Source organism: Belonocnema kinseyi, chromosome 7 (genome assembly GCF_010883055.1).
Source record: "Belonocnema kinseyi isolate 2016_QV_RU_SX_M_011 chromosome 7, B_treatae_v1, whole genome shotgun sequence".
NCBI classification, from domain to species: Eukaryota; Metazoa; Arthropoda; class Insecta; order Hymenoptera; family Cynipidae; genus Belonocnema; species Belonocnema kinseyi.
In genome coordinates, this window is record NC_046663.1 from 92,950,423 (window position 1) to 92,963,901 (window position 13,479).

Genomic DNA, 13,479 nt, shown 5'->3' on the forward strand with positions numbered 1-13,479 from the left:
TGCGCGTGATGTAACAGAGGGTTTTCTTGTTTTTATTTAATAACCTTAAAATTATTAAGTTCATATATATCCTAGCTGTTTGATATGTTCTTTGAGAAGAATACAAAGGTGTTCATAATCAGAATTATATTTTTAATTATGTTCATGTAAAGTTTGATTCTCATATTTGAGAAGATTCCGAAAAGTATTTTTTATAAATATTTTTAAAAATGTGAAAGAAGGGGGGTGGGGTCCAAAGAACGTGACGTAATATTATAGGTGGAGTCTCATTAATTCGTGACACAGCTCGACAAGGGGTACGGGGGGAGGGGGGGGGGCTTGAAATAAAGCGTGACATCATATGTGAACGATTCCTATGCATAATAAATCAACTAACTAATTAATTGATAAGAAACATTTTTTCCGAAAAAACGATAATCATTCGAAAAAGCGAGTTTACATTGAAAAAAATGCATTTAGAATGTTTATTTTTGCATAATTAAAAAAACATTGAATCAGATATATCTAAGTATTTAAACCATCAACGAAAACTTTAAAGTTGTTTTTCTCGAAACTGAACAAATATTGGGTCCTAAGAATTACACTATTTTACTTTGGGGTCACAACCTATATATAATAAAATTATGAATCCAAGCAAAAATATACAATCTGTTGCACCCCTTGTTAGTAGACTCTAATCGGGGTCTTCCAACACAGAACATATAATTTTTTTTTAGAGAATGGATTAGAAATTCTAACAGGTAACAATAAAAACGCTGTAATCGACGCTTTTCTAATTCTTTTATTTTTATAACAGCTCTCTCAGTTTCGAACTTTTATAAATAAAAAAACGTACTTTCTCGGCTGAGGTACAGAAGCTATGTGAAATAACATTGTAGATTCGTAATTGATAAGATGCTGAAAGTCAGTCGATATTGCTTATGAAATTGCGAGAAACTCATTTTGTAATCCTTGATTTTTTCTGCGGTGAAAAATACCCTAAAGTAAATTAAATTTCCATTGTATAGAATTACAACAAAACAAATGCAATCGAAAGTTATGTGGTTCGGTTCCCAATGGAGCGAAGTAAGAAGATCTTATTTCAGAAAAATATAATTTAAAACATTTTTTTTAACTTTCTTTTCCATATAGTCAAAAATCACGTTAAGTATTTTCTGTTATTTGAAAAGTTAACTTGATCGATAGTTTTGATTTCTATTTTCACAGATTGTGCAATGTCATCTACACTGATTGATAGTAACTACCTCTGACGATAATACACATTTCTTTAAAATAAATACCCTAAACTCACGACATAGGAATAGTTTGGGACAAGGCTTGCGTGGCTGTGATCCTGAATCGAGGAAATCCAAACGTAAACAAGCAGAAATGCATTAATTCATTTCTGTTGCATTTGAACGCATGACTCAACCTCATGCAACTAACTGAACATTTAACTATTTTATTTTTTGTTTAAAATTGATCTTTTTTAGTTAAAAATTTAATTATTTGTCTAAAAATTCACGTGTTTTCTTGAAAATTTATGAGAAAATTAGGAATTTATTTTGTATTGAAAATGTATAATTTTAATTGAAAATTCATTACTGCAGTTAAAAATTAATATTTTTTTCTATAATATGTTTCAACATTTTCCAATCTATTTCGTTCTTGTTGAAAATTCAAATGCTTGGCTAAAAATTAAACCATTTTGTTAAAAAAATGTCTGTTGAAAATTCAATTTTTTATTAGCAATCATTTTTTTACTGTAAACTCAACTATTCCAGTTTAACATTCCATTAGTTTGGTTGATATTTCAACCCGTCACTATGTAGCATTAATATAAGAGATGATAGTTATAAACAATAAATATTATTTTAAACAATTAGGTTTTCTAAATTTCAATACGTATTACCTCACTCTAAGTGCAAAGTGGACAAAAAATTGAAAATTTCAGAAAAAAACGCGACTATCTAATTTTACTATAGGCGAAGATAATTATAACAATAAAACTCATTAAAATAATTAGGTTTGTTAAATTGCAATAATTATTACCTCGCTCAGAGTAAAAAGTGGATTAAATGTTAAATATTTCAGAAAAAGCCCAACTTTCAGGCATTATTCAAAGAAAAATATATTATTAATAAAACTAAATTGTTTAAACAATTACGTTTGTTAATATTAACTAATTATTACCTCACTCTAATTAAAAGGTTTAAAATAAGTTGAAAAATCCGAGAAAACGCGTCTTTTTAATTCTATTCGAAGAGAAAACTACTAAAAACAATACGAAATTGTTTAAAAAATTTATAGAAACATCTAATTATTAGTAAAAGTAAAATTTTAAGCATTATAAATAATTTTTTTTTTTTGAAACGAAAAAAAATCATAATTAGCGCCAAAAACTCGGAAACCCGAATTTTCCACTAATGGGTTTTTTTTAGGATCCTATAAAACAGATTTATGTGTGTTAAACTTCATGGGGCTTCCGGAACCTCTACATATTTAAAAAAAAACTCCTTTTTCTTTTTGTGAATGGAAAATTAAAACAAGAAAATTTCCCATGTATTTTGGACCGAAAAAAAGGATGTGCTCAGCCAAGCTTAACAAACAGCTTGAGGGTCGCACTTTTGGCGCGTTAGTTGCATCAGGTTTAGTCATGCGTCAAAGTTAAATTGCAATGGTTCATGCGACCATCCCTGTTTACGTTTGGATTCCCCCGAACAAATTTTAGTACGAAAAGAAATCCTTATGGCCTGAAGCTGTTAAGAGGTTCTTAAATAACTAAGAAGGAGACGCAGTTTCGCTACACAGTATATTGCTGCATGGTAAATCACCAAATTTTTCATTTATTTTTCCCCACTTTGCTGGGTGTAAAATACCCAACACGTGCACGGTACTTTACGCTCCCTGGCACGTAATGTTCTGGACACTCATGAATGCTAGAAGCCATTTAGAAAGTTGCAATTTAGTAGAGGTCTAAATTGAGTTGACAGTCTCCAACTTTACCAGCTCTTTAACTATTCATATACTCTAATGTCACTTTTCTAAAGTTTATGTTATTCGTCACTCTTCTTACATATTCACTCATTTATTCCTAACTTTATTTATCTTTAAAATATTTTTTTACTTTTTTGACATTGAATTTCTCACGTAAGTCTGTTTAATATTCAACTTTTCACTCAAAGCGAGGTAGTAATCTTGACATTTAAGAAACATGATTGTTTAAACAATTTGTTATGTTTTATGACTATATTTTCTTACAATAATGCTAGAACGTTGTGGGTCATTATAAAAGTTTATTTCAGAAAAATGTATTCACAAAAAAAGATTATTTAAAAAATGATTCTCTTTATTGTTTATTTATTATATATTTATAACTAAAAAGCTAAATCAAAGTTAAAAATCTGTATTACAATTTATATTAATTTACTGTTTTTTTAATTAAAATTATTATTATATCTAAATATTATATATAATAATCTACTATTCATTTATTCTGTAAAAATTAAAGCTTCTATGTTTCCACTCGATTTTCGTATGTTTTATGTCTCGCAAATTTTAAATTAAAATATCCTACACTTAGAATTATTATATAATATTTTTGTATAGACAAGTAAACCAATGCATTTTTGTTATAAAATACCAATTTCTGATGAAAATGCTAACGTAATTGTTCCAATATCTTGCCCTAAAATCGTGCCAAAATTGTAAATATTCTTTTAAATATAATTTTTATAATTGAAAATACCAATATTATTGATGAAAAACACTCACATAATCGAAAACTGTTCCAGAATCTTGTGCAAATTATAATGATGTATGTCTAAAAATAACAGTTTTCCACGTAAAACACCAACTTAACCTAAAATCGTTTTAAAATCATTAAATTTCTTTCAAGTGTAATGATTTTTAATGCAAAAAATCAATTTCCGATGAAAAAATTGTAATATAATAATTTTTTGTTTAAAAATATAAATTTCAGGTGAAATACATGAACACGACCCTAAAATTGTTTTAAAAATTGGAGAAATTATAAATATTCTTTGATGTTTATTCAATTAAAAGTATTTATTTTTTAAAATATTTATCAAGTATTTATTTCTAATTAAAAATACCAATAATTTCCTATGAAAAACATTAAAATAACGTACAATTGTTCCAATTTGTGAATCTTCTTTAAAGTCTTTTTTTCATATATTAAGAATACCAATGTCCGACGCTAACATATTCTTAAAATATTTAGAATTGCGAACCTTGATGATAATTTTTGTTTAAAAATGCCAATATCCAGAGGCGGGGGGGGGGGGGATAATACAATCTACATTTTTAGAAATTTTAAATCTCCTTCGAAACTTTATAATTTTATACTAAAATTGTTTTAAAACTAAATTTTTTGCAGCGCAAATCACTAACATAAAACATGTCTTATATTTACAATAATTTATTAGATAATTTAAAAGTTTTAATTTAGCATTTAAAATTGAAATGGATGGATTTTGAAAAGAATAATAAACAATTAAATTTTTAAACGATGTAAATTCAGTTCAAATAGTTGAATTTTCAAGTAAAAAAATTTTAAAATCGCAATGCTGGGTGATTATTATTTCTTCAGTTTTAAATGAAGTTTAGTTTCGTTTCATTTCCAACGTTTGGTAGTAAAATTTTTTTCATTTTTAATATTTTTCATTTGAAATTAAACTTTATTTCCAACTGTTTTTTACAATAATTTAATTTCAAAGGTTTTTAATGGAAGACTTTTTTATTTTGAATGGTGAAAATGACGGTTAATTTTTTTTTCTTGTAAAAATTTTCTTTATGAATTTTTATCTTATATTATAATTTTGTATGTAATAAAAATTAAAAATTCTAGAATTTCTAAAGCATTGATTTTGCAACATTCAATTTAGATCTCAATTTTAAATTGTTAAATTTTAATCGCTTTGTATTAAAAATAACTTAAATACTAAACTTTTTAGTTTTAAATTATTCAATTTTAATCATTTTAGTTTTAAATGAAAAATTATGAATAATGCAATTTCAATTTCTTTGAATTTTCAAGGATCCAATTTTGAACATTATATTCTGCAATTATTCGAATTTTAACGTATTGAAATTGTCTTGTTTTTGTAATTTTATTCTGAAATCATTCAGTTTCGAGATTTCTCAATTCAAAATAAAATAGTTTTTTTTAAACTTTTAAGTATTTATTTTTATTAGCAACACAATCTAAAAGGTTCAGTAAAAATCCGTTCTCTACAATGCCGAGCTTTTTTGTTTATTATGTCTAACGTGACTTCACTATTTCATGAAACCTAAAATTGTAGGAGTAGGATGACTATTGCTAAATTGCATAGTTAAATGCAAATGTAAATGTAAATGTACCTCGCATGTCTCGGAGGAAGATGATGTACGTGACAATTTGAATGTAATAACTAACCAAATTTTGGGTTGGCTGTCCAAAGGTACATAATTAGTGACGCAGCGAAAGGAAAATAGATGGTAATTCTAGAATACTTTGAGCAGAGCCCATTTGATCGCTCTACCCTCACTATCCAAATTTTCCTCTTACGCAGCTGAGCATTCGCGAAACTGCTTCCGCCAACCAGTAAAGGGGGAGGGGGGTTTAATTCTAACGAGGAATAAAATGCGAAACATAAACATTTTTTACTTTGCAATTAGTAATTAAGAGATCTATGTTTTTGACGATGCCAACGATCTGTAACTTGTCTCAATAAGTTGAAAATGAGAATAAGTGCTATCCGTATTTTTCAGGAAAATAGTGGCATTTTGAATTTCTAAAAGATTTTATTATGAAAATGCGAAGCCTAATTTATTAACAGAGCACTTATTATCATTTTCAACTTATTAAGTGAAGTACCATATCACTAGAATCACCAAAAAATGGAAATTTTGAATCTAATATTAAAAAATTTTTAATTGGAAAATAAAAAAAATATTTTTCGTATTTTATTCCTGATTAAGAAAGAAGGTCTTCTGCTGGCAAAGGTCGGTGACAGCAACCCTGCGCAAGCTGCTTGAGAGAAAATTGGGTAGCGGGGGTAGAGCGAACAGGTAGACGGCGATCAAATGGGCATCGCCGTCAAGACGTTTTAACCTACAAAGATGAATTTTCTACCAGAAAAGACCAATTTGAAACAAACTATATGAATTTTCATTTAAATAGTTTAATTTCTTACTTATAAAGAGTAAATGTTATAAAAATGGAATAGTTAAATTTTTAGATGAAAAAATTGATTTTTGACAAAAAAAAAACTCATTTTTAATTAAAGAGATGTATTTTTTTACTAAAATGATTGATATTAAAAGAAAAATGCATGTTTAAAAAATTATTTCAACTTTCAACCAAGTAGTTGAATTTCCAACAAACTACATAGCTGCATTTTTAACCAAAAGGCTGAATTTTAAACTTACAAAAATGAATTTTTTACAAAGAAGAAATATTTTCTAGCAAAATGATATTTTTTAAACAAAAGAAATGAATTTTAAATCAAAATGATGACTTTTCGACAAAGAAGATTAATTTTTACCTAAATTAGACAACTTTTTTACTAAACAGATAAATTTTCACGTAAATAGTTGATTTTTTAAATTATAAAGAATAAATGTGTAACCAAAAATGGAATAGTTCAATGTTCCATTAAAAACATTAATTTCAAACTAAAAAAGAAAAAAGAAAAGAATTTTAATGAGATAAACTTTCAACTAAAATTATGAATCAGAATAGGGTAAGAAATAGAAATACTTCTTGAAAAAGGAGATTTAAATTGATAAAGTAATTTATTATTCTTGGCAGTTACTTAAAGTGCTTCTTACAGAAATTTGTTGACTTTTGCAATTTTGATGTTTCAGAATCCCTCACTGCAGTAACCAATAGGATGGATTGAAAAAAATGGTTTTAGAAATGTGCAATCGATCGATTTAATTTTAACTAACAGGGGCGAGGAAAATAGGACTTCAAAATTATCATCTGAAGAGTTAAAATTTTTTTAAATTTACATTCTCTTGCATTTTTTAGGGCTTTCCCCCGAAAATGGATAAATATTGAAAATAAAAAAAACTTTAAAATTCTGCAGATCATAATATAAGTACACTTCATGAGGGTACCAATGCACTATACTTTTAAGCATGGTATTGTTTGCGATTTCTAAAACCATGCTTTTTACCTACCCTAATAACCAGAACTATCTAATCCCTCAATACTGTACAATTTTATTATTGAATTTTATTATATAAAATTGATTATTTTGGCTTTAAAATAAAAAGTGCCATTTTCGTAAAATTCAAACAGCCTGCATCTAAATTCCAATTGCAAAATATTTTTTCAAGAATATCTAGATTTCAGAACTCTGCACTTTGCCGACTTTTCAAAAATGTCATCCAGATATCCAGTTCATGGCAGTCTAGAGATAACTGTATTCGGATGGCAAATCAGACGTATCCATCGCTGTAGCCGGTTTCTCCTTGTAATGAGTCCTGACATGGCTCGCTGACTGTATATTTATTATCTGGATTCGATAATCCCTACTGAGCTGTTCTGGAACTATAAAGAAATAAAGTAATTCTTCAGTTTTTAACGACTGCAAGAAATCCAAAATGGTTTCTCCGAACGTTAAACTTTTTAAACGTTATGTGCTAATATCTATTTCGTCAATCTTTTTTTTTCTACAAAAAAAGAACAAAAGGAATCAAAAGAGTAATAAAGGACAAGAATAGACAAAAGAATACTAAGAATTACAAAATTCTTCATTAAATGAAAAAAATAGTGGCAGTTATTAAAACATTTAGTAACCACAAATATAATTAAGCTTCCACTTTGTAGTCTCAAATGAGTCGGAAAATGAATTAGATCCGTGCTTGCAAAAAATTTAAATTCTCGAGTAACTTCATTTTTCATCTTTATGCGAAAATTGATTTCCTAGCACCTGTCAAGGACACGTACATACTTGAAAATTGGAGACAGAAGATACGGTATTTTTTAGAGTTATATTCCCGAGATGGAATTTTTTCATAGAGATTTTTATCTCTGTAATGAACTAGTACACATCCTCCCCTCATTACCTCTTCCAACTCTCGGATATGTTCGGCCTGCGAATTTACTTAATTCCTTCGCATTATGCATGTTTTTTTAATCCTGCAACACATTACTGTATGAGTGGTTGTCGTAATCACCATCACAATTATATACCTTCTTTTCTTTTAGAGGAGACTGTCGGACTGGTCAAGGATATTCGTTTGTTCTTTTCAAGTTTTATTCTTTCATTTTTTTCATTTTGTAATTTTTTCGTTTTTTCATTTACATCCTTACTGTGTGTGACTATGCATTATTATTTAAAGGTATTTTATAATTTTTCAAAAATGTTTTAATTAGTATACCGCGTTTGATCGGTTAAGTTTAAATGTTTAAACAACATTTGAGCTGTAGAAAAATTAAAGTGCTTCAAATGACTCGGGTGCGACATCGATTTTTTCGGAAAATGTTCTTGTTATTATGCTATTAAATTTATCATTGTTTATTTCTAAAAAAAATTAACCTTTCTTCTTTTTATAGACCTTTCAGTGAAAAATTGCATGTTACAGTGTAATTCTTTCACAATTTTAACCAAAAAAATTAATTTTCAACCAAAGAGATAAATTTATAACTAATATTAGGAATCTTTAACCTAAAAAATAAATTTATAACAACCAAGTTGTTACATTTCAATCAAAAAAGATTGTAATTTTAATTTAAGGGCAGCTGAATTCATCCAAAAAAGACGAATTAACGAAAATCCAAGAGGATTATTTTCTACAAAAAAAATGAATTTCTGACCAAATACCTGAATTTGCAACCAAAAATGGAAAAGTTAATTTCTAATTTTAAAAAATTCATTTTCAGCAAAAAAAGGAAAAAATTCATCAAAATAGATCAACTCTCGATCAAATAATTCAATCTTCTACCAAATTGTTGATTTTTTTTAGCCGAGAATCTAAATTTTCTACAAATATGTTATATTTTTCACTCGAAAATTTGCATTTTCAACCTAATTCTTATCCAAAAGGGATTAAATTTATACAAAAACAAATGAGTTTTTGGACTAAAGAAGAAAAAAATTTTCAATCGAATTAAATTTCAAGCAAAAAATACGAATATTCATAAAAAAAATAAATTTTCAAAAAAAAAGAGGACTTTTTAACCAAATTGTTACATTTTAAACAAAATAATTTAATCTTGAAACAAGTAAAAAAGAAATTTTAACCAACAGATATAAATTTTGAACCAAAAAACATAATAGCATATTTTTTGACATAAAAGGATTATACTTTACTTTCAAAGATAAATAGATGTATTTAACGCCATCAATTTATATCATCATTAATAAAAAAATAAAAGTTCATATTGCCAAAGATTTCATAAGGATTTCAATGATTTTCCAAAGATTGCACGAATTTCACACAGATTGCCAAATATTTCGAAAAGATTTCCAAAGATTTCATAAATATTGTACAAAAATGTCAATGATTTCTCAAAGATTTCGTAAAGTTTTGAATGATTTCACAAACATTTCAATTATTTCCCAAAGATTTGACAAAATTTTAATGATTACCCAAATATTTTACAAATATTTCAATGCTTTTCCAAAGATTTTACTTATTTAGCAAAGATTGCGGATATATTTAAGTTAAAAGATTTCACAAAAACTTCAATGATTTTCCAAAGATTTCATAAAGATTTCAAAGATTTCGGATACATTTAGAGGATTTCACAAAGACTTAAATGATTTCAGCAATTTCACAAATAATTAAAAATTTTCGCAAAGATTGCCTAAGATTTCACAAGCATTCTAAGAAGATTTCCGAAAATTTTAAAAAGATTTTTAATATTTCGCAAAGATTTTACATACATTTCAAAAATTTCACAAGTATTATAAAATGTTTCGCAAACATTTGTAACTATTTCAGAAAGATTACAATGCTTTCCCAAAGATTTCAAAGATATTACAAAAATTTAAAAGATTTCGGATAGATTAAAAATATTTCACATTTACTTTCATTATTTCACAAAGATTTCAGGTAGATTTTTGAAGGAATTCAAATGATCCGAATTTTTTAATCATTCGATTGCTTGACTACCAGTTGTCTAATCAAAACCAATTTTTTCAGGACTCTACGGAACTCTCTTCAGGCGCAACAAAGAAGCAGCATTCTCAAACTACCGTCTTTGGGAGAGTGCAGGATTCGTCGTAGCCTATGCTTACAGCACACATCTCTGTGCCAGAATGAAGCTCTACGCCCTCTTGTTTGTCCTTATAATCGGATCAGCTGGCTATGTGGTTGTCGAGATCCTCCACTGGCGCAAGCAAAAAAGGCTCAAGGCCATAGCAGAAGATCCCAAGGCAGCCCAGGCGGAAGCCAATCAACCGGAAGAGACAGACGATGAAACGGACGACATCGATGATGACATTATCATAACTCATCTCTGAAGGCGATCTAGCCACTCAATCTCGTTTCATCCTCTTCCTCCACCTCTGGAATCTATCGATCCCAATCATTAGTTCCTGGCAACATTCATTAAGAAAATCAAAGAACCAGGGATCAATTCAAGGAGGTGGTCGTTATCAGATACCCAAAACGATTTTTAAAGATCGATCAACTTTCAATGAGTCTCTTCTGGTTTTCACTGGCATCTAAGCTCAGCGAAAGGAGGGTTGAAATCCTCTTCCAGAAAGTTCAAAATCTCCCAGCAAAAGGATTTTTTAGGTAAGGTTCTGAGTGAAAGAATCATTAGGACTTGTCAAACATTTCATCTCGTTTCTCGATCCTGCTCAAAGACCCTCTTGGGTAACACTTCCGCCTCTCTCCGACTTCCACCTGTTCGAAAAAATTCGACTTCAATGTGAGCCAAATTGACTGCAAATTCCACTTGAGAATAGAAAGGAGAAGTCGGCGGCAGAGTTGGAAAAGTATTAGACCTAGGTGTACTTAGTTAATTTTTGATACTCTTTTTTCCGAGCAGTGGAACTGCTCAGAAAAATTTGAAACGTTCGTGGAATTCCTACCAAACCAGGACGGAGACAACTAATCTCTTCGATTCGATTAACCTGGCAAATAGATTGATTTGACTAATGTCAGAAAAGAATCCGAGTTATTCCCTAAATTATTTTAACCTTCTTGACTCATCTTCTTTGCTGTGCATTGTACAGCAATCTTATCTGAAGTTCGGAACAGTCATCTCTCACTTTCATGAATCTTTAAATATAACCTCAAATGTCCTTGATTCTGATGGTGTTTATTGAATATCCATTTTCTAATACGATACACATAATTGATGCTCATAAAAACTATGAGAAATAGAGCTATTTGAATCCCAGTTTGAAGATTCGTAAGTGACAGACGACAAAGTGCTGATTTGCTATGTTACATTTGAACGACAGTTCTATGGAGATCATCGGATCTATTTGCCACTCGAATTAACTCATTCGAACATGTGTACAAAGCGCCTCCGTCCTTTCAATTGTTACCAGGGTTTCATTCATTCTTGACCAGGACAATGAAATGGCAGCGAAGCTTTACTGTATCAGCAAACGTTTCACTGCCGGGTTTTCTTTTGTTTAATCTGACCGAAGGAGTCAAAGGAAATGGAGACCTGACAGCTTTAGTCAAAGTTGACAATCGAGGATAGGTAAATAAGTACATTATGCGCTTCGTCTGAAATGAACAAAAGACGAACTCTGCAGAAAGTGCCTTTTACGTTTTACATTATGAATTTTCATCTCGGGTTTTCTATACCTCGTTCGATAATCTCGAAACCGTATGCGCCAGGGCGGAAGACTCGGAAATATTCTGTCCTTGCATTACGTTAGACCTGCGCAGCGAGAAAAATCCCGATGTAAGCAGATGTTGCATTTCCACATACATTTCTTCTAAAGAGCGGAAGTTAGCTTGAGTTGTGGGGGGACCCTCCGTGGGAGGGGTCAACTTTCCCACCACTCGGGCTCTTCAGAAGAAATTAGAGTGGAAGTGCAACATTTGCTTCGGTCAGAAATTTCTTCTTGCTGGGCAAGTCTGCTCTACGTGCTTACTCATACAAAATTCCAATACAATGGGGAATTTTACAAGATAACGAACAAAAGAGAAATTATAGCTTATTGTAGACTAACATCTGACAAGATACAGTTAAAAAAAAAAACGCGAACTTTTATCAAATCGGTTTCAATTATTGGAAGGAAGGAAGGTTTGGTAGCGAAGAATAAAATCCAAAAGTACAAGGCAGTATTTTCAGTATTTTTCTCCAATTGTCCAGATACAATCTCAAAATGTGAGAAAGTTAATCCTTAGCAATCTGAGGAATCTCCTTTTTTATAATAATAAGTTTCATTTATAGTGATTAGTTTTTAGCGAGCGACACGAATTTGAAATACGCATAACAGCGATAATGGGACCAAGACTTTTCTTATTATCTCTCTCTAGAGTCTAGATAATTACCTAGCTAGATCGATAGGATAAAACATAAAAAATAGGTCAAGTTAAGAAGCGTGTTGGCAAATTGTAGGCATGCAATGTCCAGACTCCACTAGTCCAGGACTCAGAGCTTTCTCTCCAGTTTTACATATACGCGTGTGACAGTTTTTCTTCGCGTATGTCAAGGTGTGTACGTTTGTGCAGGTGTGCCTATTGTAATATGTACATATATATTAACATTCGCAATCTTCCAATTCCATCAAGATTTTTTAATGATTTTGAAATTTTCATCGGAATTTTTGATAAATATTTTTCTGCAAAATGAAACCTCAGCATTCCCTAACAATGCTGAATTGTACATAGAATACTCACAAAATATACTCTAGAAATTGATGAACTTTTGTAGATACTGATGCACAAAAATTTGTTGTTTATTTTGCATCATAAAAAAATGCATGATTAATAAATATGGTGGGATTAGAAGATTCCTTGGATGTGATTACAGGTCAGCAAGCATACAGGGATGTGTCAGAATAATTACCGTTTTCTGTTTGTCGATCCTTAATGAAACTAAGGGACAATATAAATATATAAATATATTTTTTTAATCGATAAGATAAGTCGTTATTAACTCTATAGAAAAACGCACACCTGGCTCACCAATTTTGGTTTAGCCTGGCCACTGTACAGTATGAAAGATGCATTTAATTATTAGTTTTGCCCATGATTTTTAGAAATTAAGATTGTTATTCTGGATGATGACGACGATCACGAATGAGATCATTAACTGTTATTGCTATCAGATCATTTTTGCTATTGCTATATAGTTACTATTATCTTTTATTGTATCGTCGAGTTATTATTACCCTTGTATTATGTTTGCAAGAGATTGTTCATTGTATAATTATTATTTTAGGTATTACCGACACATTATGTTAATAAATAGCGTTAATCTAGCAACATTTTATTAAATTAAAAATTAAAATTATGCTACTGTTTTTTCATTTTTTAACCTGATTTTAAAATTAGTTATAGTATATA

The 13,479-nt window shown here is 29.5% G+C and overlaps 1 protein-coding gene across 1 annotated transcript in view; it reads left to right on the forward strand.

Annotated features, from left to right (window-relative positions):
• The window catches only part of LOC117175927 (UNC93-like protein), a 203,914-nt gene extending 190,490 nt beyond the window's left edge, over window positions 1–13,424 (forward strand). The window contains exon 6 of the mRNA XM_033365776.1: window positions 10,141–13,424. Within this exon, the coding sequence (XP_033221667.1) occupies window positions 10,141–10,460 (320 nt within the window). The 3' untranslated portion in view covers window positions 10,461–13,424. The remainder of the gene's footprint in view (window positions 1–10,140) is intronic.
• Window positions 13,425–13,479: the final 55 nt, after the last annotated feature.